This window comes from Trematosphaeria pertusa (genome assembly GCF_010094035.1).
Source record: "Trematosphaeria pertusa strain CBS 122368 unplaced genomic scaffold BU26scaffold_4, whole genome shotgun sequence".
Taxonomy (NCBI): domain Eukaryota; kingdom Fungi; phylum Ascomycota; class Dothideomycetes; order Pleosporales; family Trematosphaeriaceae; genus Trematosphaeria; species Trematosphaeria pertusa.
The window spans coordinates 1596094-1618286 of NW_022987215.1; the positions used below are offsets into that span (position 1 = coordinate 1596094).

The 22193-nt window shown below is 54.7% G+C and overlaps 10 protein-coding genes across 10 annotated transcripts; 7 read left to right on the forward strand and 3 right to left on the reverse strand.

Annotated features, from left to right (window-relative positions):
• Window positions 1–250: 250 nt before the first annotated feature.
• BU26DRAFT_561998 (uncharacterized protein) lies at window positions 251–1948 on the reverse strand (the record flags this gene model as incomplete). Its single annotated transcript, XM_033832981.1, has 2 exons — window positions 251–1555; window positions 1634–1948. 2 exons carry the CDS (start codon window positions 1946–1948, stop codon window positions 251–253), a joined length of 1620 nt encoding a protein of 539 aa, XP_033687248.1.
• Window positions 1949–2389: 441 nt separating this feature from the next.
• BU26DRAFT_516914 (uncharacterized protein) lies at window positions 2390–4147 on the forward strand. The gene is made up of 9 exons (XM_033828445.1): window positions 2390–2662; window positions 2715–2802; window positions 2850–2862; window positions 2913–2942; window positions 2997–3058; window positions 3134–3296; window positions 3351–3411; window positions 3463–3795; window positions 3841–4147. The coding sequence occupies exons 1-9, from the start codon at window positions 2606–2608 to the stop codon at window positions 4003–4005; spliced, it is 972 nt and encodes a 323-aa protein (XP_033687249.1). The 5' UTR covers window positions 2390–2605; the 3' UTR covers window positions 4006–4147.
• On the reverse strand, window positions 3998–5011 carry BU26DRAFT_548898 (mRNA turnover protein-like protein 4). Its single transcript, XM_033831965.1, has 2 exons — window positions 4791–5011; window positions 3998–4740 (listed from the first exon to the last, which is right to left on the reverse strand). Exons 1-2 carry the CDS (start codon window positions 4979–4981, stop codon window positions 4224–4226), a joined length of 708 nt encoding a protein of 235 aa, XP_033687250.1. The 5' UTR covers window positions 4982–5011; the 3' UTR covers window positions 3998–4223.
• A 171-nt stretch (window positions 5012–5182) lies between these two features.
• BU26DRAFT_529420 (mitochondrial distribution and morphology protein 10) lies at window positions 5183–6464 on the forward strand (the record flags this gene model as incomplete). The annotated part of the gene is made up of 3 exons (XM_033830896.1): window positions 5183–5279; window positions 5330–5608; window positions 5659–6464. The coding sequence occupies 3 exons, from the start codon at window positions 5183–5185 to the stop codon at window positions 6462–6464; spliced, it is 1182 nt and encodes a 393-aa protein (XP_033687251.1).
• Window positions 6465–8422: 1958 nt separating this feature from the next.
• Window positions 8423–10880, forward strand: BU26DRAFT_253683 (uncharacterized protein). The gene is made up of 3 exons (XM_033821172.1): window positions 8423–9074; window positions 9126–9337; window positions 9398–10880. The coding sequence occupies exons 1-3, from the start codon at window positions 8797–8799 to the stop codon at window positions 10645–10647; spliced, it is 1740 nt and encodes a 579-aa protein (XP_033687252.1). The 5' UTR covers window positions 8423–8796; the 3' UTR covers window positions 10648–10880.
• A 622-nt stretch (window positions 10881–11502) lies between these two features.
• On the forward strand, window positions 11503–14775 carry BU26DRAFT_602671 (uncharacterized protein). Its single transcript, XM_033835369.1, has 3 exons — window positions 11503–12467; window positions 12527–12838; window positions 12889–14775. Exons 1-3 carry the CDS (start codon window positions 11832–11834, stop codon window positions 14506–14508), a joined length of 2568 nt encoding a protein of 855 aa, XP_033687253.1. The 5' UTR covers window positions 11503–11831; the 3' UTR covers window positions 14509–14775.
• A 434-nt stretch (window positions 14776–15209) lies between these two features.
• Window positions 15210–15907, forward strand: BU26DRAFT_254020 (uncharacterized protein). Its single transcript, XM_033821176.1, has one exon. It carries the CDS (start codon window positions 15323–15325, stop codon window positions 15785–15787), a length of 465 nt encoding a protein of 154 aa, XP_033687254.1. The 5' UTR covers window positions 15210–15322; the 3' UTR covers window positions 15788–15907.
• Window positions 15882–18190, forward strand: BU26DRAFT_254011 (serine palmitoyltransferas-like protein 2). The gene has a single exon (XM_033821174.1). The coding sequence runs from the start codon at window positions 16028–16030 to the stop codon at window positions 18044–18046; it is 2019 nt and encodes a 672-aa protein (XP_033687255.1). The 5' UTR covers window positions 15882–16027; the 3' UTR covers window positions 18047–18190.
• Window positions 18191–18910, forward strand: BU26DRAFT_254012 (uncharacterized protein). Its single transcript, XM_033821175.1, has one exon. The coding sequence runs from the start codon at window positions 18334–18336 to the stop codon at window positions 18694–18696; it is 363 nt and encodes a 120-aa protein (XP_033687256.1). The 5' UTR covers window positions 18191–18333; the 3' UTR covers window positions 18697–18910.
• Window positions 18911–21111: 2201 nt separating this feature from the next.
• Window positions 21112–22184, reverse strand: BU26DRAFT_254029 (uncharacterized protein; the record flags this gene model as incomplete). Its single annotated transcript, XM_033821177.1, has 1 exon — window positions 21112–22184. A coding segment is annotated over one exon (927 nt), but the record flags the coding sequence as incomplete, so codon positions are not given.
• Window positions 22185–22193: the final 9 nt, after the last annotated feature.

Here is a 22193-nt window from a genome sequence, read left to right on the forward strand (position 1 = left end):
AGATATAACGACGCACGTAACAGCCACCCTGGAGGCCTTCACCACTGGGTGCAATGGCACATTTTTAGCTGCACGAGCAACCCTACTCTTCTTCGGTTGGTGCAGAGCGTTGAAGGAGCAATACGGCTGTATGAGGCGTATGATCCGGAAGCAGCACAGCTAGACGAGGTTGGTACTGCATATCTGCCGAAAGACGCCATATTAACTTACGAGACTGAAACGTTCGACTGAACCAAATGCTTTCCATAACTCAAAGATGCGGGAAAACCTGCGACCAACCCGGCGAATCATAGACCCTCTTCGGAACTACCCTTATACTCACAAAAGCCTCCACCACCAAAAACGCTCTACTCCCCACAAAGCTCACTCCACACAGAATGCACAACAGGGTGATGACTCCTGTCGACAACGACCCCAGTCTCCTCTCGTTATACGCTACCCAGATCCGATCAATGAAGGGGAAGAAGTACGCCAGTAGGTGAATCATGAGCCAGAAGCCGGCGCAGAAAGTAACCCAAACAGAGCTAAGATGCCATAGGAGCTGTTCGGCATAGGTGGGGAAGAAGTATTGCCAAGCGGAGACGTGGATGCCGCCATAGGCCATGGAGGCACCCCAGAGTGTCATGCCCATGATGAGAGATTGCGTACGACGAAGGAGCCCGGCGTTTGGCCAGTTTAGGGAGTAGGGCTGGACGAGTTCGGCAGTGTAGGGGATGAGGCGTTCAGAGTCAGCCGCTCGTTCGTCGTGGGGGTTAAGTCTTTCGAATTTGGAACGAAGCGCCGGGTACGCCGCAACGGCCTGCGCAGCTAATATCCTTCGTGCCTCTAGCATTTCATCGTGCGGAGGTGGAACCTCAGGTTCAAGGTGTTGGCTCGAGGCGGGATTCGTAGGGCAAGGAGCAAAGCGGCCGTTGCTACTATTGATGACTCTTCCATGTTCTCTCTCGTTAATGGTTATCGCGTTGGGAGAAGAGGCGCACAAATTGCTCCCTTGAAGATAGACAAGTTGTTTCATCTCCGGCTTGGGGTTAAGAAAGTTGCCCAAGACTCCCTTCGGCCGCGCTCCACTCATCCGACTCGCTGAGTACATGTATGCCGCCAGAGGCCACACCCAGTCTCCGCGAAGCATTGTCGGTACTTCGACCTGCCGAGGCTTGTGCCACCAAACGGCGTACATGAGTAAAGCGCAGACGACGTGCGCGACGGTATGGACTTCGAGGAGAGTTGTAGGAAGATCGTGAGCGCGTCGACTGATGACTTGAACTATCATCCATCCGGCTTGTATACAGACGAGGAGCTTCGCCAGAGAGTCTGCCTTGTTCTTGTCTTTGATGTCGTCTACAGAAACGTCGGGAAGGTGGCCACAGCGTGCTAGTAGCGCGACCCCTTTTGCGGTAAGAGTAAGGCGTTTAGCTCCTCCAAAGATGTGCGCGTATGCCGAGTCGTCATCGCCTAGATCAATGGCAATGCCGCCCATTGACCCGTAGAACCCGTGGGCTATAGTCCACGAACGCTTTCGGTTAGGTTTCTGCGAGAGGACATCGACGGAAGCAATCTATGACTAGTCAGGCTTCCTGACTTCGTTCCGACCTTGTCAAGGAATGGGATAGGAGAGGCGAAGGGCAATCAATACCTTCTCTGTTTCACTCATCTTTCGCTGTTCAGTATGATTCTCGGCTGAATCTATTGCTCGTCCAACTTCATCGCATAGCTGCTTGGCGGAGGCGAATTGTCTCCATGCAGTATATAGGACAAGCTCAGGAGCAAAGAGGCCAATTGTGCACCACTTGGCTTCCCTCCATAACATCCAGTGATAGCGTTCACCCTTTTCCGGCAAGTTAAGGTGAATGGCGGAATAGACGCAGAGACTGAGGGTTACGAGGCAACTGACGAGCAACGAGATGGTATCGCGTTGATTGTCACCCTGAACAAACCCTACGGTCTGCATGTCGTGCGGTCCAGCCGCCCAAGCGATAGAGAAGTAGGTTGGAAGCACATAGGCTGAGGCAATCGTCCGGGAGTACATTGATACTCGGCCCGCGAGCGAATTTATCAATGATCAAAGACCCCAACTAGGCAAAGAGGAGTGAAGTAGCCGCAATAGAGGGTATTTCTGCAGGTCTCTGTCTCGGGACGATGCTCTTCATAGCGGAAATCATCCCGGCTCTAACGCGACAAACATGATATTGTTGCATCTTAAGCGCCTGGACAGGGCGAACTCCAATCATCACTGCCCGGCTGAAACGTATGTGTGAGCGGCACGGCGCGCGCCACTATTGACGTGGGGACAGGTGGGGGCGAACATGGCGTACAAGGAGCTCGCTTGGGATCATTCCGCGTCTCTTCGATCGATCATTCGCCCTGCTATCGCGACATGTTTGAAGTTGCGCAGGTGTGAAGGGAAGAGTGTTGGATAACCTGGCCCTCACGGTGTGGGAGGTCTGTGCTTCCACTTGCCTCTTCTGCGCTAGCTCCTTCACACTCACGGACTTTTCAGAGCGGGCGCTTAGGCGGCTCTGAGAGGTTATTTATGCTAGCGGTCCCGGATTTCAGCAACCTAGCCGTTAAAAAAGCAACATCCAGCTAAACAAGAATTTTCAACGTCATGGAGCCTCAAATGGGCCGAACACGCCTTCGAAAACCGAGCGCGGCCCAGAACGGCGTGAGTCTACATTCAGACCGATTAGAACAATATTGCTGACTTGAACTGTCAGTCTATTCATACGAATGGAAGGCCAGTAGGGAGGCCAGTAGAGACATCTCCCGAAAAGAAGAGACCGCTGCTGACGTGGGATGAAATTCGTAGGAACTTCGTTATCCCTTGAAGCGCCTAGCTAATCAATAGACAGCTGCATGGTACCAGTAAGTTTGAGAGCAGACGTGCCCTAATACAAAGCACCGACATGTGCAAGGGACAATGAGTACATACTGTCTGGATACAGGTACAGCATTGAAATTCTCTTTACATCATCTCGTAGCTGACTATGATTTCACAGAACAGTCTCCAGCTCATATAGAAAATCGATTGCAACCGTAACACAGATACATAATGAGACAGGTGGGTTTCTTGATCTTGTCAATATCTTCATAGGCACCATGCTAGATCCAAATGTGGTCGCTAACAGACATGAAGTGAATATCCACTCCCATCTCATCGGTTCCGCACTCTTCTTCACACTGCCCTTCATCCTCTACGAGTCTCTACGCTCAAGATATGAATCAGCATCTACCGCAGATATCATAGTCTTCTCAACATTCTTCTTCGGTGTAGCAATATGCTTCTTACTTTCGGCGACGTAAGATGCGTCTTCCCCCATGGCGTGGAGCGAAAAGGTTGAAAGCAAGAGCAGATTCCACATATTCAACAACCACAGCGAGAAAACCCACGTCTTCGGGAATCAACTCGATTATGTAAGTCATAATGCTTTCCCTACGATCGAAGTATATACCCACAACAATCAGCTCGGCATCGTCATTCTCATGTGGGGATCCACAATGCCCTGCGTGTACTACGGCTTCTACTGCACACCGTCCCTCCAAACAACCTACTACACTCTCGTCTCCGTCCTAGCAGTCCTCTGCGTGTACGCCACGCTGCACCCCTCCTTCCGCCTGCCAAAGTACCGTCATTACCGCACCACCATGTACTCCGGCTTGGGTCTCTCATTCATCATCCCCATCGTCCACGGCGTTGTGAAGTTTGGGTGGGAGACCCAAGTATGGAGGATGAGCCTGGATTGGATGTTGCTAATGACGACGTTCAATTTAACGGGTGGTGCGCTTTACGCGATGAGGGTAGGTTCACTTTGACAACGAACGAATTCAAACTAATATACGCAGATCCCAGAGAAATGGTATCCGAACCGCTTCGATATTTGGGGCGCGAGCCATCAGATTATGCATTGCTTGGTTATTTGTGCTGGTATTGCGCATCTGTTCGGTCTGTTGAGGTCTTTTGATCATGTACATGGGCAGACAAATGTCTGTGGGCGCACGTCCGTGTGAATTTGAGACCTAAGACTAGAGGTCGGGAGAGGAAGATCCTCCACCGTGCTTGGGCGGATAAGAGGATCCTCAAGTGGCAAGAAAACGGGGTATATTAGACTCAGATCATGATCGTGAACATCCGTATGATCTAGAACCGAAGGACTTTTCCAAATCTAGCCCAACGCCTTGAGAACGCCGTCGTCATGCGAGCAGCTGCACCTCAGTTTCCCAGCATCCTACTCTTCCATGGCACCGACCTCCGTGACAGACTCCGTAGCCGCCGAATAGTAAGCCTTCATGTCGACCTTAAATTCCGCCATGGCGACGCCGAACATTTTCAACAGTGTTGTCTGATGGCTATTCAATAGCTGCCCTTCTTTGCAAATAGTGTACGGCGCGTCCAGTACCACTTTTCCCTTGTCCAGCTTTGTGGGCATCCCCCATTTTCTGACCGTGGTCTCCTGGCTGTGCGGCAGTGGTACGTCATCCTCAGCTGGCAATTCTCCAGCTCTTGAATATACCACTCCCGCGGGAACCGTGAAGGTCTGCGTAGCGCGAATGCCGGCGCGCGCAAAATCGGTTTGTGAGTAGGACGAAAAGTACTCTATGACCTCGCTAGGCTCGCGATTTGTGAAGAAGAGGCCGACTTCGCCGACGAGATATGGGGAGAGCGCGGACAGATTCGTGAGGTGCTCGTCTGCGGGCGTCGTTCCGAGGGCTTTGGCCATGACTTTTGTCTTGCCGAAGAAAAAGCTATGCGCCAATTAGCACTGAACTCACGGGCGCAGAGGGACTTTCAGTACCGGCTGTCCGAGAATTCGGCGCGCAGGTCCTTCAAATAAGAGTTTCGCATATTCTCCACCGAGAAGACGAAGACATGCTGGAAGTTATCGGCGGCTTCCTGCACATTGGCAAAGACCTTCTGCGAAAGCTCCTTGCCCTTCTTATCTGTTTTAGACAGGTGGACGACTTTCGCGCGCTTTGACTTCGGCATATTGGCGTTATGATGCTGAACTGACTCTCGATTGAAGGTGCACAGAAAAAGTTCGTAGTCCACAGACAGCGGGGAATTTTTAGCGAGAATGGGCTTGGCAGCCTCGGCTGCAGCTTCGAGCTTTGGTGCGGCTTCCTGCAGGCCTCAAGCTCTCCACGACCAAACGACCCAGACACGGAATGATGCCGCGCGGACGAAGACATGTTGGATTTTATGGAGAATGTGCAGAATGCATTCTATGAAGCTTCGCATTGGAACGTCGACAATTCCTATGGCGCCCTGAACGCGACCGCGCGAGGCAGGTCTCACTCCACATTCCGTCCCATGACCTACGCTGACTTTATGCAGCATTGCTCGACTTCCAGACACCGAGAGGACTGAGACTCCAGATATCCTCCCTTGCCGCCTCAAATTTCGCGACCTCGTATACGATAGGAAGTGTGGGGTTTGTCGATGGCTCCGTGTCTTACCTGTACTCTTCGCTTCCATTGAGGAGGAAGTTCAAAAGCGTCGATCTCGACTTACACCATGTTGTACGAGGTTATCGACATCTGCAAGACCTAAGGAGGCCAGACGAGGATTGGTGGTGGGAGATATGGCACAGCGGGAAACGGATCGACCGCAAAGGTGAGGATGCTCCATGACCAATAGACGGAGGGAGCTAAGATGGAATGCAGATACTCTGCTGTACGGACGCATATTCTTGCCTCAGTCCAGGTTAGAGGCCCTGTATCTGCGTCGCCTGTCACCGACCCGGCAGCTGCGTGTCTCTGCCGTCAGCGACTCGAACCTCAACAATGGCGGCACCATCCTCACGCTGCTGCAGAACGATGTGGGCAAATATAGCACGGAGTACATGTACAGCACCGATTCGGCATTGATGGGGATACGGGGTCTCTACAACTTCGGACGGGATCCTCGAGCTGCGCCCACGGAGCCTATGACCGCTCAGCAAGTCGCTGAACCCGTGCACGGCCGATTCAGCGCCGGAGCGGAACTCTACTATGGACTCTTGAACAAGAGCGGCGGCATCAGCACCGGCTTACGTTTTACGACGCTGCCCAACCATACGGGCTTTCCGTATACGATGACGCTTACGTTGAATCCGTTGATGGGTAATCTTTCCTCCACCTATGCTGTCAAGGCCAGCCACAACCTAGCGCTGTGCTCCCGGTTTGACTTCAACTTCTATTCCTACGAAAGCGAGCTGCAGCTCGGTTGCGAGTTGTGGCGACGCCGCAGCAACACCGACGTGGAATGGGCGGTTAAAAAGCTGCGCCCAGACTGGAGGAGGCCGACGGTTGGGCCCGATGACGATGTGTCTGGCATCCTCAAAGCCCGCGTCGACCAGGACTGGCGCATTGGAGTGCTGTGGGAGGGCAGGATCAAAGAGCTGCTGTTCACCCTTGGCGCAAGCCTCGACCTGAAGAAGCGAGAGCAGGTATTCCGGGCAGTCGGTATCGAGCTGCAGTACTCCTCGTGAACGAAAATATCTAGACGTTAGGATATCGCCTCCGCAGCAGCTGCAAGACCAACCTCGGGAGATGCTAGCGTCTGGACTGAGGCGGACGACCCGAGCCTTCCTGCTATAAAGGGGTTTCTCGAAACGTGTCCTGCAGATTTTGCTAGTCGATCTACCTGAGGGAGAGCTTGTGAGAGGAGATGCACTTCAATGCAAGGCGACAGAGAAACCATCCCGTTCCCACGATCCCATGTGTTTGTAGGTCACGACAGAGAAGTATCCCGGTTGAATTCGAACGCGCAGTCCACTCGCAGGTAGCTTTCCGAAGTGCTACGCTGAAACAGGGTGTGGGGGCCGCGCTCGCAGCCGTTCAATGCGGATTGCGCCATACCGCGCCAGAAACCCTATTTAGAAACGGAGCAGCGCATTATGAGGAGCGGTGTTGGAAGGTGTCTGCGTGTGTGTAGTTGAAAGGCGGCTGCTTTGACGGTGGATGGTGAGCGGCCAAGGCTGTTGGATCGCGAGGATCGAGACTACCGTACGATCCAGGAACGGCCGGGTCCTGGCTTGTTGTCGTTCGCTAGCTGCAGGCCCCGACTGCGTGCCTGACGTGAGCCTTGTGATGCGTGGGACAGGGGGGCTAGCACTACATATTGACAGCCCTAGGGCGAATAGACGCCGGGTTGACTGGCGTGCCGGACCGGCCGCTTCAGCATATTGATGAACAGCAGAAAACCCGGTAGTGATTGTGTGAGCGAGTTCAGTTGCGTCTTTGTCGGACGGGCACATCAATTGGGCGTGATCAGACGGAACGGGCGTCGGCGCTTGGTCTCTCGTCTCGGGTGAGCCGAGTGATCAGCGACGAGGGGCTGTCGAGCACTGTTCTCACGATAGCGATACCCGCCACAGACGGTCAGCAACGGACAAAACCTCCGCTGCCGCAGTGGATGATGCAGCCTGAGGCAGAGGTGTCGAGGCCGAGGTCCGACTCGCAAGCCTCTACGTGAATCAATCGGCCGGGCGGTGGCTCACAGTCGGCTTCCTTGCACGAGAACACGCTGCACAATCGACTCCGCTGCGTGAGGTTGTGCCCACTGAACAGGCAGCGGCATGAGCACCCCTCAGATGCACAAACCAAGCAAGCTGCTGCCCTTATGCTATTCCCGGACATGTTTTTCCTCCACTCCTGGCCCCGCAGCGTGTGCGGACTGTGGGTAAATCGCGCTTCTCGAACGACCTGTACCTTTATGCGCCAGCATGCAAAACGTTTTAAGACGTTCGTGCGCGGAGCCGCTCCCAGTGGTTGGCCAAATAGCCGTCGTCAGGCTAGCGGCCAGTGTTTGCGGGCGAGGGAGGGCCCCGTCCGCGAAAGGCCTCCTGAGTCTTGGGATGGAGCTTGATGACACGGCATCGCAGCACCACGCCCACCCTGTCGCCCACGCACCGATGGGGGTGGCCAGGGCTGTCCGACTCCGAGCCGCTCGCCGTGCCTGTCCGCGCTCTGTCTGCCTGCTCGGCCGCCCCGGGGCTCGATGCCAGCACGCCTGGGCGGTGCGCGACGGCCGCTCTGGCAGCTCGACGCCGGCGTGGCTCGCAACAAACTGATGAGAAGAGTGAACAAGCGTTCGGCATCGCGCAATAGATGCTGCGCGCTGGAGTGTCGCCGGCGCCAAACGGCCTGGCGGCGGTACAAGAATAGTGTCTCTGGTCCTGCCCGCTTGGGCGTGCCCGGCGCACCTGCTGCTTCGAGCGCGCCGCCAAGGCTGGTTTAGCGCGCCTTCCCCCTAGCCCGCTGGCTTGAAGGCCCCTTCCTTAATCTCCCCTTTCGCTCCCTCACCAAGTCCCTCATTTACACCCGCCTGATCTCCTCTATCCGGATTTCGCATCGTCACCTCGCCGCCGGTGCGATCTCTGTGAGCCTTCTCTTTCTCTTGTCGACTTCTGCGAAGAGCCGCCACTCCTTTCGGCCTTCGCCCACGTTCATTTCATACTGCACCCTTAGGCTCTGCCGTCCACTCCTTAGGATCTCATCTCTCTTGCACTCCTTCTCCGGCTTCCGAATCGCTCCCGGTCGATACGACTTCATTCCTGCTCCCCGGCTAGCAGCTTCTTTCCTTGACAGCTTCTCACGTGCGCCTGGACGGTGATTTCGAGCCTCGAGGACTCACGCGGAACCCTACGCTCCTTTGGCATTGATCCCGCCGCGAGCTTCACCAAGCTCCTTCTCTATTCGCATACCCACTATTGCTTGGACCCATTCCTTCACGACCCTTTACGACGATATAGACAGGCGACCAGCTCGGCCGATCCCTTCACGTATCCGACCCTTTCTCAGACGCGATAGGCATCCAAGATGCAGGCGACCGAGGACGGTAACCCGGCCCCGACGCCCTCACCTGCCGCTTCCGCCGTCACCCCAACACACAGCTCAGCCCCGCGACGACCGCCGCGGAAGAGCACCCTCACCCAGCAGCAGAAGAATCAGAAGCGACAGAGGGCCACTCAGGATCAATTGGTGACTTTGGAGCTGGAATTCAACAAAAACCCCACCCCAACGGCTGCCGTGCGGGAGAGGATAGCATCGGAGATTAACATGACCGAACGCTCGGTGCAGATATGGTTCCAAAACAGGTACTGTCAGAGCGCGAATTGAGTTTGGTTTTGGCACTAACAAACGCTCAGACGCGCCAAAATAAAGAACATTGCTAAGAAGAGCATCGAAAACGGGGATGATTGCAACGATATCCCGGAGTCAATGCGACGGTACCTCGCTCTTCAGGCCATGGAGTCAGGCAAGTCGATAGGAACGAGCTTTCTTGGCCGCGCTGGTGGGTCAATGGCCGCATACGGTAGCGGCATGCTCCTCAACACGGACACTAGCAACTCCAAAGTCGGTGAGTTGTGCCCCGAGTTGAAACTATGAATCAAGACCAGTCGCAGCTAACGCGCTTCAGTCATCCACCACTTCGCATGCCGTTCGCTGAGCATTGGCAGCTGGCGACGCGTTGGCCAGAGCGCGATGGACCTCGTCATATTCTACTCGCCTGAGAAGTGCTGCGTGACCTACTACATCAACAATGATTCAGCAGGATACAAGATCGAGTACCCCTTCTCGTACATTAAGAACATCACCTTGGAAAATGGCGACATGAATGGTAACGCTGAGGGAGCCTCGCAGCGCCCTGGAGGACTCATCGTGGAGCTCAACCGCCCGCCGAATTTCTTCATGGACTCTTCCGGATCAGGTGGATTCTTCCAGTGTGGCGATTTTACGGAGGAACAGCAGGCTTCTCAGGTTCTAGTGCATCACCTAGGCGGCCACCCGAAGGTGCTTAGCGGACAGCTGGCGAAGCTCGTCTCGCTGGAATCGTTTCAGAACCGCCACAACATCTACGATCCGAACGCTCTTGCTGTCTCGGCCCCGGTGTCACCAATCAACCACCGCCCAGCCTCGCAACCCAACCATGTCGCACATCCCCATCTAGGCGTGTTTCAGGATTCGCCGTTTGGTCCCGGTGGTCTTCACGCCCGTGGACACAAGCGCCAGCGCAGTCGGTCTGTTCCCGTCGCAGTGGACTTCTCACTGCTGCGCAACCCGATGCCTTCTTTCCTTATCCACCCGGAGCCGTCACCATACACTCCGAACCCTGAAATTTTTGCGCCCATCCCACAGAGCGCGTCCGGTCCTATTGGCCCTAACCTTAGCATTGACACTTCGGCCGGCTATGGTATGGATTACCGCCAATACCCCATGTCGGCGACAACCGCCAATTCACCTTCTGAGTATGGCACACCGGCCTTCTTCACATCTGGCCCGCCCACAGATGGCGTGCCTGCTTCAAACTTCGGCCCGCAGTACAATATTCCTCCGTACATCCACACGCCCATGGGACCTCCGCCTCACTCCGCCGCAGCAACATCGCCCATGCCGTCGATGAGTCATCCCGATCCAATCATTGCGAACCAATCCCCGCCGCTATCTTCCTTTGGCCGAGATGGCTCTGCGGATGTGTATCCCATGTCACATGAGCACGGAATGTCGGAGGAAGCGCTACAGATGACCGATATGTACGCGAAGCAAACCCTCAACCTACCATTCCGATCCCCGTTGGAAGAGAACGCCGACGACTTGGACATGCAGAACCTGGTGTCTTTCGGCACGATAGACCCATCGAGCTTATCACCTGAGAATCATCAGATGTAGCGACGGCCTTGGTTTTGACATGTTCCTTGTCTTCCGGTTTTCTCATTCTAATACCCAGCCGCTGTCCTTGCCCGGCGAACGAGCCTTGGTGCGCAAAGGATGGCCTCGAAAGAGGTTCGAACTTTAGCTGCCCTCACGCTCATATGCCTTACAATACATAATTAGCTCGCCTCCATGCTACATACTCGGCTCAAAATGCTCGAAATACTGCATACAGCATTCGGAATTTTTTTCTACTATCATCCGTCTAACGGATACTTAATTCGACTATTACCCAGACCAACCACGTAACGCAAATTGAACGACCACCATTAAAGGATCGGGATTTCTACGGCGTTGCAAGGTTGGAACGAAGGGTATCATCACACACATAGCAAGGCGGACTGGTCGAGCCTGCGCTACCACCTCATTCTTCATGGAAGAGGATCAGAGGATAGCCAGCTGTCGCTGGGGGTGTTGGAGGTCATGTGGTGCAAGCATCTGCTGTGTCTGTTGAGCTGTGTCTATCTCGTTGGCTTTCTTGGAACTTCTTTCTCATTTGGGCACTTTTCATGTCGACGGGTTTTCTCTTTTCTCCTATATCGTGCTGCTCAGATGGAGGAGCGAGGGAAGATCTTGAGGATTTCTTCTAGGGGTTGCGGATGAAATGGCCGCTGTGCGGACTGAAAGCTTTCTTCAGGTTACTTATCCCAGTCTATCTGTCCGTGGATGAGCAAGAAGACATCATTCCAAACACCGAGTAGAGTTCTAAACGGCTGTAGTTATGTGATCACGTACTGTTTCAACCAGTATCCACTTGCTTAGGGACGTTGGGCTGACGGGCTGTCAACCTGGCACTGAGCCCTCCCGTTTGATTGGGCAGGCGCGCGTTACACCGCCGGCTCCAAGGCTCAGCCTCGGGTCAACCTTCGCGTTGACACTCATCCTTCCGTACTGATACCTCTTCCCCATCCTCTTGAGTGTCACCTTCAAAACACCTCAACAACCATCCCGAGTCCCAATGTCTGGCGTTCCAGCCTCACGCCGCGCTTTCCTTACCTGATCGGGCAGGCACGCCTTGCGCTACTACTCCTCCAAAAGCTCAGCCTTGCACATAGACACCCCACTTTCCAGACTGACACCGCCTCTTCGCTCTTGGTCGGTTCCGCTATTCACACAATTTTGATAATCGAGCACTCATCGCAATGTCTGGCGTTGAAGCCGTCTTCGGTGTGGTCGCCGGAGGAGCGAGCTTTCTGTCGCTGGCGATCCAGTTGGCTGAGACCGCAACGAAGCTGAATAGACTCTACCATTCAGCCAAAAACGCACCACAAACAGTCGCAAGATTGGTGTTCAGTTTGGAGACGATGGCCATGGCTCTAAAAGAGCTGGAACAGCACCGGCAGCATGACCGTCATAGCGGAGCTCTGCTTGAGCGCTGCATGATGGAATGCTATCAGAGCACGGGTGACGTTCGGCGAGCAGTCGACAAAATGGAGCTCCACATGGCGAAATACGGCAGAACGGTTGGCAAGATATATTCCGTGTTCAAAGAGCAGGAAGTCAAGGAGTTACTCGATGACCTGGAGAGGGCGAAGAGCTCGTTGGAACTTGCGTACATGATGTATATGGGTGCAGAACAGAGACGGCGAGATCAAGTACATGACAACTTGCTCGCTCGGCAAGGCACACTCCTGAGTGAGCTGGACGCTCAGGTCTCCGTTGCAAACACGAGGCTTTCCGAACAACTGGCCTTGCTCCGTGGACCACCAGGTTCATCAAGCCAGCCGGCTTTGGCCATACCGTATACCACTCCAGCCACATTAAGCAACTCGGCGGTGGTGAGTAACTGCAATAACATCCAGAGATAGACACCATCGAGGCACTAACAGCAAAACAGCTTTATCATGAGACCAGTAGCTCTCTTCCAACAAAGCCAGTCAAGCAGAAGAAAGACGGAAGGCATCTCCGGTTTACTTTCCGACTCCCGACCTGGCTTTGCGCTCGCATTTGGGACCTCGAAATTACCAGTGCCCAATGTCGGCGAAGTATGCATCTGCGTACATATAGCGTCATCCATATGGGCTCACCAATCTTTAAATACTGTGCCTCTGGCGATATTGCGAGCATGCAGAGGCTCTTTGAGAATGGGCAAGCAACTCCGTTGGACGTTAAATTTTACTCAGGGGACTATAGCCTGACCTTGATCGAAGTGAGTTCTTGCATCCAAGTCTATGGCGGCCATTTTAACGTAAGAGTTAGCAAGCTGCGAGACATGGACAATTAGAAGTGTGCCAGTTTCTCCTGAGTCAGACCACCTGGCCAGATCAGGCGGCGCTGTTGAGTTCTGCGTTGGGTTACTACGCGGCCAACCATTCGCATCTGGATGGAGAAGAAACTTCTCAGATGTATCGCTTTTTCATGGGATCTCCTGATTTCGAGGCCGACCTAGATGATGAAGAGGTCCGCTATGGTTGGCTCGATATCTGTGCACACAAGCAATGTCTGGATTTGATCCTTGAGACTCAGCTCCCAGGGTTCTTCAACCTCCCAACGGAGTCCAGATTTGAATTCGCCGTTCGAGTTGGAACCGGGTCTTGCATGGACCCATCTGGTTTTCTCCACTGCATCCAGTTGCCACCTTCGGATACAAAACTTGCTACTCTTAGAAGTCGAAACGGCATATCGGTGTTGCACTATGTTGCTCAGCAGCTTTCGAACCTGATGCACTGGCGCTCCCCTCATCGGAACGAGCTGAATTCATGGTTTGAAATTGGCGTTGCTGTCCTGAAGAATGGTGTTAACCCTTGCTGCATTGCACGAGATCGAGGCCAGAGATTCACACCCCTTCGAACGCATTTAGACGCCAGAAATGGGACCGTAGCCGGCAATATAAGAGAATTCGAAAGGAAATTGAAGGCCTTACTCGTTTGGGCTAGCATGTTACAGGAAGCAGGGCTGAGTCTCTGTGAGTACGGGGCTAGGGAGAGTCGGGCTTGGGAATCCCTGGGCATTCAAAAAGGTTACGATCCCTCCGCAATTCCCTACAACGGGGCGATACTGGGGCAACTAGTATACGGTCCGGAACCATCAGACTGGAGTCTGACATTCCGTAACCATATCCATGTCCCGGTGTACAAGTTGCACCCATTGCCCGGAGCCTTTACAAAAGAGAGCCACGTTCCCAAGACAATAACATGGCCTCCGACTGAGGATGAGAATGACGAAGGTCCTTGGGAATTGGTCGGGTCCAAGGATATACTCACGGAGCCTATTGATATCAGAGACGCCTTAAACCACGAAAGGGAACCCTTCCTGGACCTCGTCGACAGCACGCAAGATGATACGAGCATTATCACGCTGATGCAGTATCGAGCGGCTCGTACACGAAACACTGCGTCAAGATCACACAGTCAGCCTCCTCCCACGCGACGTAGAGAAGTGGCGCACTACGGGGCGCAGGAGTCGTCCATACACCACTGGTTGGGGTGCTACCACCTATGTCTGTTCAACTTTCGGTGGCAGTTTGGCTGTGGTGGGGCAGTGGCCCGCGAGTACGGCGACGCTGAATGGGCGTCGTTACGCGACGGCGTCAGAAGACTTATCGTCTGCCTGAGGATTTGTTTTAATGGTACATCAAACAGACATGGCTCTGTTCAGGAGTCGGATGTTTGGGAGTGGCAGAGTTTCCTTTCCGACATCCGCCACTGTCAAGACAACGAGGGCACTAGTTGGTTCAAAGATGAAATGATCGGGCACACGGGCACTCAAGACTGCCCTTGGAATTGTGCGAAGGTCCACTTGGACCAGCTCCGGGTACCAGAACCATTGCGGCGCACACATCCTAGGCGGCGCTACGGAAACGTCTCAGAGACAGGATAGTACATAGCGTAAATATACCGTTCTTCCGCATCCGATGGCACACCCCGTCGTTAGGCATTGCGAGTTGAAGCTCAGTAGGCGGTATAATCCACCCGCAGATGGCCGCTTTGTATGTCTTCCACAACCTGGCTGTTCTGTCGAATGTGGGAAGATGTAGTACCCAGCTTGGTGTCCGAGGTTCATTCAATTTGGAAATGATTTCTCTACCTTAGTAGCTAGGATGCATACGGCTAGCCGGATGAGGTCAGCGTTAAGAAGATTTTCGATGGAGAAGAAAAGCATTCGAGCGTGGAGTTGGAGATGCCGTGACTTCTTGTGCAAGGCGTAAGGCCTCCCCATCCAGAGCTGCATTCCGGTGATTTAGAGCGAGCGTAACAGCCACTCTGGAGGGCTTTACAGGCGCGTGCTACAGTATCTGCACCGCAAGTCCTTGAAGCCGGAGAATTCTCGGCCGCAAGAGGGCGAGGTCGGGTTGTCTCCTTGCGCAGAAATATGGGCGTGAAGAGGATCGATCATATTCTAAATTGGGAGGGATGTACCATCCAGTGCATGTTTTGGGTGATTAAGCTTACGTGCCAAGAGCTGTCACATCTGTGATAGGCAGGCAGGCGTGATTGAGAGTAGAGGAAATTGACGAGATGTAGACGTAATGCAGCTGGCGTTGATGGGTGATGGGGAAATGGGGGAAAGGAGTCAACGGCCAGACTGTTTGATGGGCGTCGTCGGCATCGGAACCGGCGAGGCTTGCGATACCAGGCACAGGCGGTGCCCCTGACGCTCCCGGGCTCGCTAGGAAGTGGCGACTGGCGGACCCATGCAGCTCATTTTACTCAACCCAACCATCACAATTTTGCCTCTAAAAGAGCTGCCCCCCTTGGCTGTAGGCTCATTCTCGCTGCGATCTCGTCTCTTACCTCTTGCTCACGCGACACTCTGCCCGTCAACCCCCTCGGAGCGCGCTGCGTCGACAGCTGGCCGCGGAACATCGACGTCAGGTACTGTCACTAGCGCTTGGCGTCCCTGGCAGCCCGCGAGCAGCCCTGCGCCACGAGAGCACACGTCTTGTGGAGCAGCACGCTGCGCGAGGCGCAATTGCGGCGGAAGAGGGCGAGATAGCCGCCCGACGGTCGAGCTGTCAGCATTATCTCTCTGTAGGTCAATCTCGACGTGCATGCTTCTCCGCATCCTCCGCAGCTTCCTATCCGGACGTCCCCGGCAACCCTCGAATCATCGAACCACCGTCTGCATGAACGCAGCAGCGCACAACATCACCTTATAACCCCAACAACCTCCGCTCCAGCTTCTCCGCACTCCGAACCCTCGACGCTGGGAATTCTCTTTCACGTCGCATGCTAATTTCCCGCGTTCAGTATTCCCAGCGTTGTAGCGATTCGCTTTCCGACTCTCACCGCCTCCGTTCCGAAAACGACGACCAGTGCCTCGCTCGAGCTCGAGAAGAGAAAGAACACAAGCGCATACCTTTCATCCTCCCACAAAGCATCCTCATAGATTGTTTGCCATGCCTACTCGAAGCATCAATCCGTTCGCGACCGCCTCCCCTTCCCCCTCTCCCTCCCTCGATGCTCTGAACGAGAAGAGGGAGCAGCCGCGACGTACGTCTTTCACCAGAGGAAACAAGTTCACATCGCTGTTTGGCGGCAATTCGCCCAGGACACGGAGCGAGGCTGCTGCCCTGCGAGACGCCCTCGTAGCCCAGCAGCAGGCCCTCCTCGATTCGCCGTCGCCTTTACAGCAGATCAATTCAGCGTCCATTTCCCTGCCGGCTATCAATCTCACCACCGCGACCGGTGAGAAGATGCCAAGCGAGCAGAAGACCCTGTTTCAGCCCCCTGACCCCGAGGAAGCGCGACGAATCGCCAGAGCAAATGCACAATTCGGACCCATCGGCTCGCAGAGCCACCGCTGTACGAGCCAGGCTGAGGGAGAGTTTGGAGATCCGATAGAAGACGAGCCACCCTATTACTTCCTACTTACGACCTACATCAGCTATCTAATCTTAATCGTATTCGGACATGTTCGAGATTTCTTCGGCAAGCGCTTCAGACGGCAACACTACAGCCACCTGAAGGAGAGGGACGGATACGCTCCTTTGAACAGCGATTTCGACAATTTTTACACGCGGAGATTGAAAATAAGAATCAACGACTGCTTTTCACGACCCACGACCGGCGTTCCTGGACGATACATCACGCTGCTCGACCGCAAGTCGAGCGATGGAAACAACACTTTCAAGCTCCTCGGGACCACCACCGAGACCCTCAACATGAGCTCATACAATTACCTTGGATTTGCCCAGTCCGAGGGGCCTTGTGCCGACGCGGCAGAGCAGGCAATTCGGAAGTACGGCGTCACTATGGCTAGCCCTCGAGCAGACGCTGGAACGTCTGAACTGACGGTTGAGGTCGAAGATCTGATTGCGAGGTTTGTTGGCAAGCCCGCATCTATGGTTTTCTCTATGGGTTTCGTGACGAACGCTACATCTTTCTCGACCTTGGTTGGAAAGGGCTGCCTCATGCTTTCTGACGAGCTCAATCACTCCTCCATCCGGTTCGGCGCTCGTCTTTCTGGAGCTATGATCAGGATGTTCAAGCACAATGACATGAGAGATCTGGAACGAATACTGCGCGAAGCTATCTCACAGGGCCAGCCACGCACCCATCGCCCGTGGAAGAAGATCCTAGTTACCGTCGAAGGCCTGTACTCCATGGAAGGAACAATGTGCAATCTGCCCGCCTTGGTAGAGCTCAAGAAGAAGTACAAGTTCAATCTTTTCGTCGACGAGGCACACTCGATTGGTGCAGTCGGCCCCCGAGGACGCGGCGTCTGCGACTACTTCGGCATCGATCCTTCCGAAGTCGACATCCTGATGGGCACACTTACAAAGTCTTTCGGTGCAAACGGAGGATACATTGCTGCAGATAAGTCCATAATCGACAAGCTCAGGACGCAGAACGCCGCCATGCTGTTTGCCGAATCACCGTTCCCGCCAGTCCTTGTCCAGATTGCTTCCGCGCTACGCATCATCAGCGGTGAAATCGTTCCCGGTCAGGGCGAGGAACGTCTCCAACGGCTGGCTTTCAACTCGCGGTATCTCCGGCTGGGCCTGAAGAGGTTAGGTTATATTGTCTATGGTCACGACGATTCACCCATCATCCCGGTCATGCTCTACAACCCAGCCAAAATGCCCGCCTTCTCCCATGAAATGCTGAAGCGCAAGATCTCCGTCGTGGTCGTTGGATACCCCGCTACACCTCTCGTCTCCTCAAGAGCACGCTTCTGTATCTCGGCCGCGCACACGAAGGAAGATCTGGACCGTATGCTCGCGGCGTGCGACGAGGTGGGCGACTTGCTTCAGCTCAAGTTCAGCAGTGGTGTCGCTGGTGGCGCGGACCCAGAGGAGCTCGCTGTGCAATGGAAGGATTGCGTCGACGAGCAACATGTCATCAAGCCGCCCAGGTGGAGGCTCGAAGACGTAATTAAGAGGGGTGTAGAGGACGTCCAGTACCCGCTGCGGTAGCGGGCTGACCCGGCTGAACTGAGCTGAGGCACGTGACAGGGCGTTGTAGGAAGCGGGGCGGAGGCGTCAGACCGGCAAAAGTGAGGCGGGCTACCCTAATGTACCGCGTTCTTCACACCCTCGTGTTGCAATAATCGCGCGATTTCTGGATCTTACGGGATCGTGCGGAGGGCGTTGGAATTGCGGGAATCAGGTGTGGGTGCGAGCACCTCTAAGTCGTCGCCTCGTGTTTCGCTCGTTTGGGGTGAGACATTTAGAGGACGGTGGCTTTCGTTGCCCTTTTCAGGATGCGGGGAGGTGTGTCTGGTTGCCCACTTTGTTTACCGAGCGATTGCCGCCCTTCGCCCGTTGCCTTTTGCGGCCTGCCCGTCGTCCCCGGCTCAACATTCACCTTGTCGCAGTCCTGGCCTGGCTTCTGCGACGGCCACTTGTTGAGTTTTTTGACGCTGGCATTGATTGGCATTTGTACGATACACTTCATACCCTCGCTGTACTACTTTCTTCTCATTTTGTTTCCTTTTCTGGGATCACGCCTGAGCGAGGCTGGGCTAGACTTTTCTTCATACCTTCCTTCCTCTGACGAAGGGCTACCTCCTTTACAGCGAGTGGTAATCTTAATAACGAGGTTGAGGTGTTTGTATATAGATTAGGTGGGTGGAGAGGAGTAAGGGAATGGAAGATGGTGAGAGTAGTAAGTGTGCCAGTGCCAGTGCCATGTAATGTGATGTGTTCTGTGATATGCCTTTTCTATTGCTAAGGCTCGGCCACGATCTCTCTCTTACTCTCTAGCTGGTCACAGCGGTGGAGACGTGAATCCCAAGCGGCAGCGTATTTGCCCCAAGGTGTGGCTCCATTGCGTGCTTGGCCCATCTCCAGAAACACAGAAGCGAGCCAAGTTGTGAAGCGTACCTGGCTGCTCTTCTCGCTCGCCTATTTCAACAGGCGTGAGCGAGTCTGTACGACAAACAAAGAAACAGCCAGCCAGCCAGACAGACAGGCATGAGCGAAGCCGGAACCAGAGGAATGGGATAGGTAAGGCAGATTCGAGTCGAGTCGAGCCGTGAGGTGGTGGTGCTAATGCGAGTGCCAGCCCGAGAACGAGGGTGGTCGTGTAAGCTGAAGACGAAGACTCGTATATCCGCTCGTGTGGCACGGACGGATTGCACAGGGCTGTGTTTTATATTGCACGGCCGGTATATATGGATACTCTTTATGGCGCTGGAACGAGGCTTTCAGATCTCAGCATTGGCATCGGGCGGGATCGAGAATGCATGTGCGTGTATTACGACGTTGTGGGTAGCTGTCTATCACTGTCTGGTGTTGTAGGACAGAGTGTGGCTGTGAGAAGTCTCGACGGGGCGTGTCCTCAGGATCATGACGCCAGGCAAAGCATCGCTCGCGAAAGAGGGATGCCTGAGGAGCTAAGATACCTGGTCTCATGAATGAGTGAAGCTTCCATAGCCGCCATACCCGCGCAAATTGCACAGCAGAGCAGAGGGCGCAGACGATCGGGGGAAGTCAAGAATGATTTCACATCAGCAGACCTCGCTGCAGACCAGACTTGTTTCGAAAAGGCGAGAATCAAGTATGGGTAAGTTATCATGCAGCTACCCGTCACGGCAGGGTAGTACAGCATGTGGCTGAGACTTTCCCCTTGGCCTTCGTTCGAGCTCCAAGCGCCGAGATTCGATCTAACATAGGCGCAAGACTGTTGCTAGAGAGTAGAAGCCTCATGGGCATTCATCGAAGTCGCGGGAGAACGTGTGAAAGAGTGATGTTCTTACCCGTTGCGGCGCTGTTGCATTAGTGGCCAAAGTCGTTGCCGCGATATCCCCTCTTCTTCTAACGTCCGCTCGAGGAGACGGCTCCGTAATTGCCGGGCTAGATTACTGAGGATTTGGATGCCTCTAGGATATCGAGTCGTGCTTAACGGGGCCGCTCTGCACTGACGGTCATAGCACACCAGGGGAGCATGTGGCTGAGCTGATCCCAGGCTAAATCCCCTCTCGTATCTTCAGTCGAACGTCTCACTTCCGCATATGCCGGACGGAAGGTGGCGATAATCACATGTAACTCCTCTATGTACTTACCCGTCATGGCACAGAAGCACCACAGGGTGGCGCAGAGAGCCTGCAAGCTGGATCTTCGATTGTCAAAGCCTCTAATGCCGTGCTTGCCGGGAGTAACTGCCGCACATACTAATCCATCTGCATATCAACTTACGTCACAGCCTGATGTACGGTGGTGATCGCAACCCGCTCTCGTCCGGTGAAGCTAAGCAGCGCGGGGAAAGCGGAGTTTGGGGGTACAAGCGGGCAGTGTCTGAGATCTAGACAGCTGAGGTGCTACCGTGTGCGACGAAGATCGAGCACTGGTCCAAGGGGACAACGGATTTGAGCGGTGGTGTGCTCGGCAGCGGAGTGAATGTTGTACTTGGCGTATAGGATGAATGACGGCGATGCATGAGGTTGAGACGGCAATTCGGGGAGGGGGTGAGTGGGATGGTGGAGGTATCTGATATTGTGCGGCTCTGTCCTTGATGTTGCCTAGTCCCCATAAGAGAGAGAGCCCATGTCATTGGGAGCTGATTAGGAAGCGAGGTTGGCTGAGTACATGGTTGAAGGATTGTTATCGCAGTCCCATATCAGATAACATTTACCTAAGGTGGCCATTGCTTTTCTGGAGGTCCTCGTAAGCTCAAAGCTGTGCAGGATTATCCCAGGACCCTCTTCAAGGCAGCATCGCCGGATACGTCTTAGCCTAGTCTGGTGATAAGATCGAAATGCAGCCCGAATTTCCTTTTCCTTGTGTTCGCAGGGTTGCAGATGCTAAGCAACGGCGATCGTCCTCGTTGGGGGAAGGGTCGCACTACGTTTTGGTGGCGAAGGTCAACTTCCCATTCGGTGCAGTAGCAGCGCATTGCTGGACGTGACGGATGAGAGTCAGAAGCACTCCTACTATCGAGATGGCGGATCACTGCGGGGACTGGTCCAAGCAGGGTACGGGGCGCTCGTAATCAGGCGCACAAAGAGCAGTCAGTATGTCTGAGCAGGGTCTGAAGGGGATCGAAGCTGTGAAGCTGCCTCAGGTCAGATGCAGCGATTATCCCAGGACCGATTTATAATGGTAGTCGATATCCGGCGGAAGGACGGCTGATAGTGGAGAAGACGGCTCGCACCGTGTCCGGTGGAGACCTGTCTCGTCCTCGACATCAACCGTAGCATGAATTCGGGAGAAACTGCCAATAGCAGAATACTTTGACGAAACGGCCTATCATAGTCCTCATTCTCTGCAAGTTACTTGTATCCACCGAATGGTATGTTGACGCCGTCCATAAGGCTGAGGACCCAGATGGCCAATTGGAAGGCCAGATGGCGGTAATGCGCCATTCGGCCGCCAACGTCCGGTGTACTCCAGATTTAGACTCGTTTCGATCCTGCTTCGATCCTCCGTGGTGTTGGCTATTGGGCGAATTGGCAGGCCGGCATTGGAGGGCGTGACCCTCCTGCAGAAAGGGCGTCGTCTCGCGAGCATCAGGCTGTAGCTGCTGCGGAGGACGAATGCACGGCGAGGTGCTGCTTCTGCGAATCGATTGCTTGCAGCCGCATGCAAGGAGTCCATCCCTGCCGCGTCGACGCAGTGAGTCAGTCCTGGTCCTGCGGAGGGTCTTCGACGCTGCTGGCGCGTCTACTTCGAAGGGACCTGTCCATAGGGCTACGCCAAGATGCGTGTGTCGGATTGTGAATCGCTCGGAAGAGACGAGGACTGTCCTCCGCTGCGGCCGGATAGGTGCCGCGCAGTAGAAGCGCAATGTCCCGGGCCCCGTCGTGCCACAGATGCTGTCAGCTGTTGGAGGGAGAGGCGGCGGGACTGGACAGCGCAGCGCGGTATGAGACGGGAGCGTCAGCCGGAAGCGACACGGCAGAAGCCTTGCTCGCGAGACCCGCCCGGGGTGGCAGCGAGCGACGGCGATGCTCTGGCGACGGCGATGGCGATGGCGAGGGCTTGTCCTCAACCTCGTTCCTCGCCGGATTGCGTCGTCCGGAGGGAATTCGGCCGGGTTCTGGCCGCGGCCCAAGCGCCCGCCTAGCGTCACGACGTTCGCAGGCGTTTGCGTGCGCCCACCTCCATCGACCCACTCACTGCC

What these genes read in the sequence shown, in the direction of transcription:
- BU26DRAFT_254020 (XM_033821176.1), top strand. Translation starts at nt 15,323, where the DNA reads ATGCAGCTCATTTTACTCAACCCAACCATCACAATTTTGCCTCTAAAA.
- BU26DRAFT_602671 (XM_033835369.1), top strand. Translation starts at nt 11,832, where the DNA reads ATGTCTGGCGTTGAAGCCGTCTTCGGTGTGGTCGCCGGAGGAGCGAGC. An exon ending in CATTAAGCAACTCGGCGGTG is followed by an intron (nt 12,468 to 12,526) that starts GTGAGTAACTGC and finishes ACAGCAAAACAG; the next exon opens with CTTTATCATGAGACCAGTAG. An exon ending in ATAGCCTGACCTTGATCGAA is followed by an intron (nt 12,839 to 12,888) that starts GTGAGTTCTTGC and finishes CGTAAGAGTTAG; the next exon opens with CAAGCTGCGAGACATGGACA.
- BU26DRAFT_254011 (XM_033821174.1), top strand. Translation starts at nt 16,028, where the DNA reads ATGCCTACTCGAAGCATCAATCCGTTCGCGACCGCCTCCCCTTCCCCC.
- BU26DRAFT_253683 (XM_033821172.1), top strand. Translation starts at nt 8,797, where the DNA reads ATGCAGGCGACCGAGGACGGTAACCCGGCCCCGACGCCCTCACCTGCC. An exon ending in CAGATATGGTTCCAAAACAG is followed by an intron (nt 9,075 to 9,125) that starts GTACTGTCAGAG and finishes ACAAACGCTCAG; the next exon opens with ACGCGCCAAAATAAAGAACA. An exon ending in CACTAGCAACTCCAAAGTCG is followed by an intron (nt 9,338 to 9,397) that starts GTGAGTTGTGCC and finishes AACGCGCTTCAG; the next exon opens with TCATCCACCACTTCGCATGC.
- BU26DRAFT_254012 (XM_033821175.1), top strand. Translation starts at nt 18,334, where the DNA reads ATGCGGGGAGGTGTGTCTGGTTGCCCACTTTGTTTACCGAGCGATTGC.
- BU26DRAFT_516914 (XM_033828445.1), top strand. Translation starts at nt 2,606, where the DNA reads ATGGAGCCTCAAATGGGCCGAACACGCCTTCGAAAACCGAGCGCGGCC. An exon ending in ACAGATACATAATGAGACAG is followed by an intron (nt 3,059 to 3,133) that starts GTGGGTTTCTTG and finishes ACAGACATGAAG; the next exon opens with TGAATATCCACTCCCATCTC. An exon ending in GTGCGCTTTACGCGATGAGG is followed by an intron (nt 3,796 to 3,840) that starts GTAGGTTCACTT and finishes TAATATACGCAG; the next exon opens with ATCCCAGAGAAATGGTATCC.
- BU26DRAFT_548898 (XM_033831965.1), bottom strand. Translation starts at nt 4,981, where the DNA reads ATGCCGAAGTCAAAGCGCGCGAAAGTCGTCCACCTGTCTAAAACAGAT. An exon ending in GCCGAATTCTCGGACAGCCG is followed by an intron (nt 4,741 to 4,790) that starts GTACTGAAAGTC and finishes ATTGGCGCATAG; the next exon opens with CTTTTTCTTCGGCAAGACAA.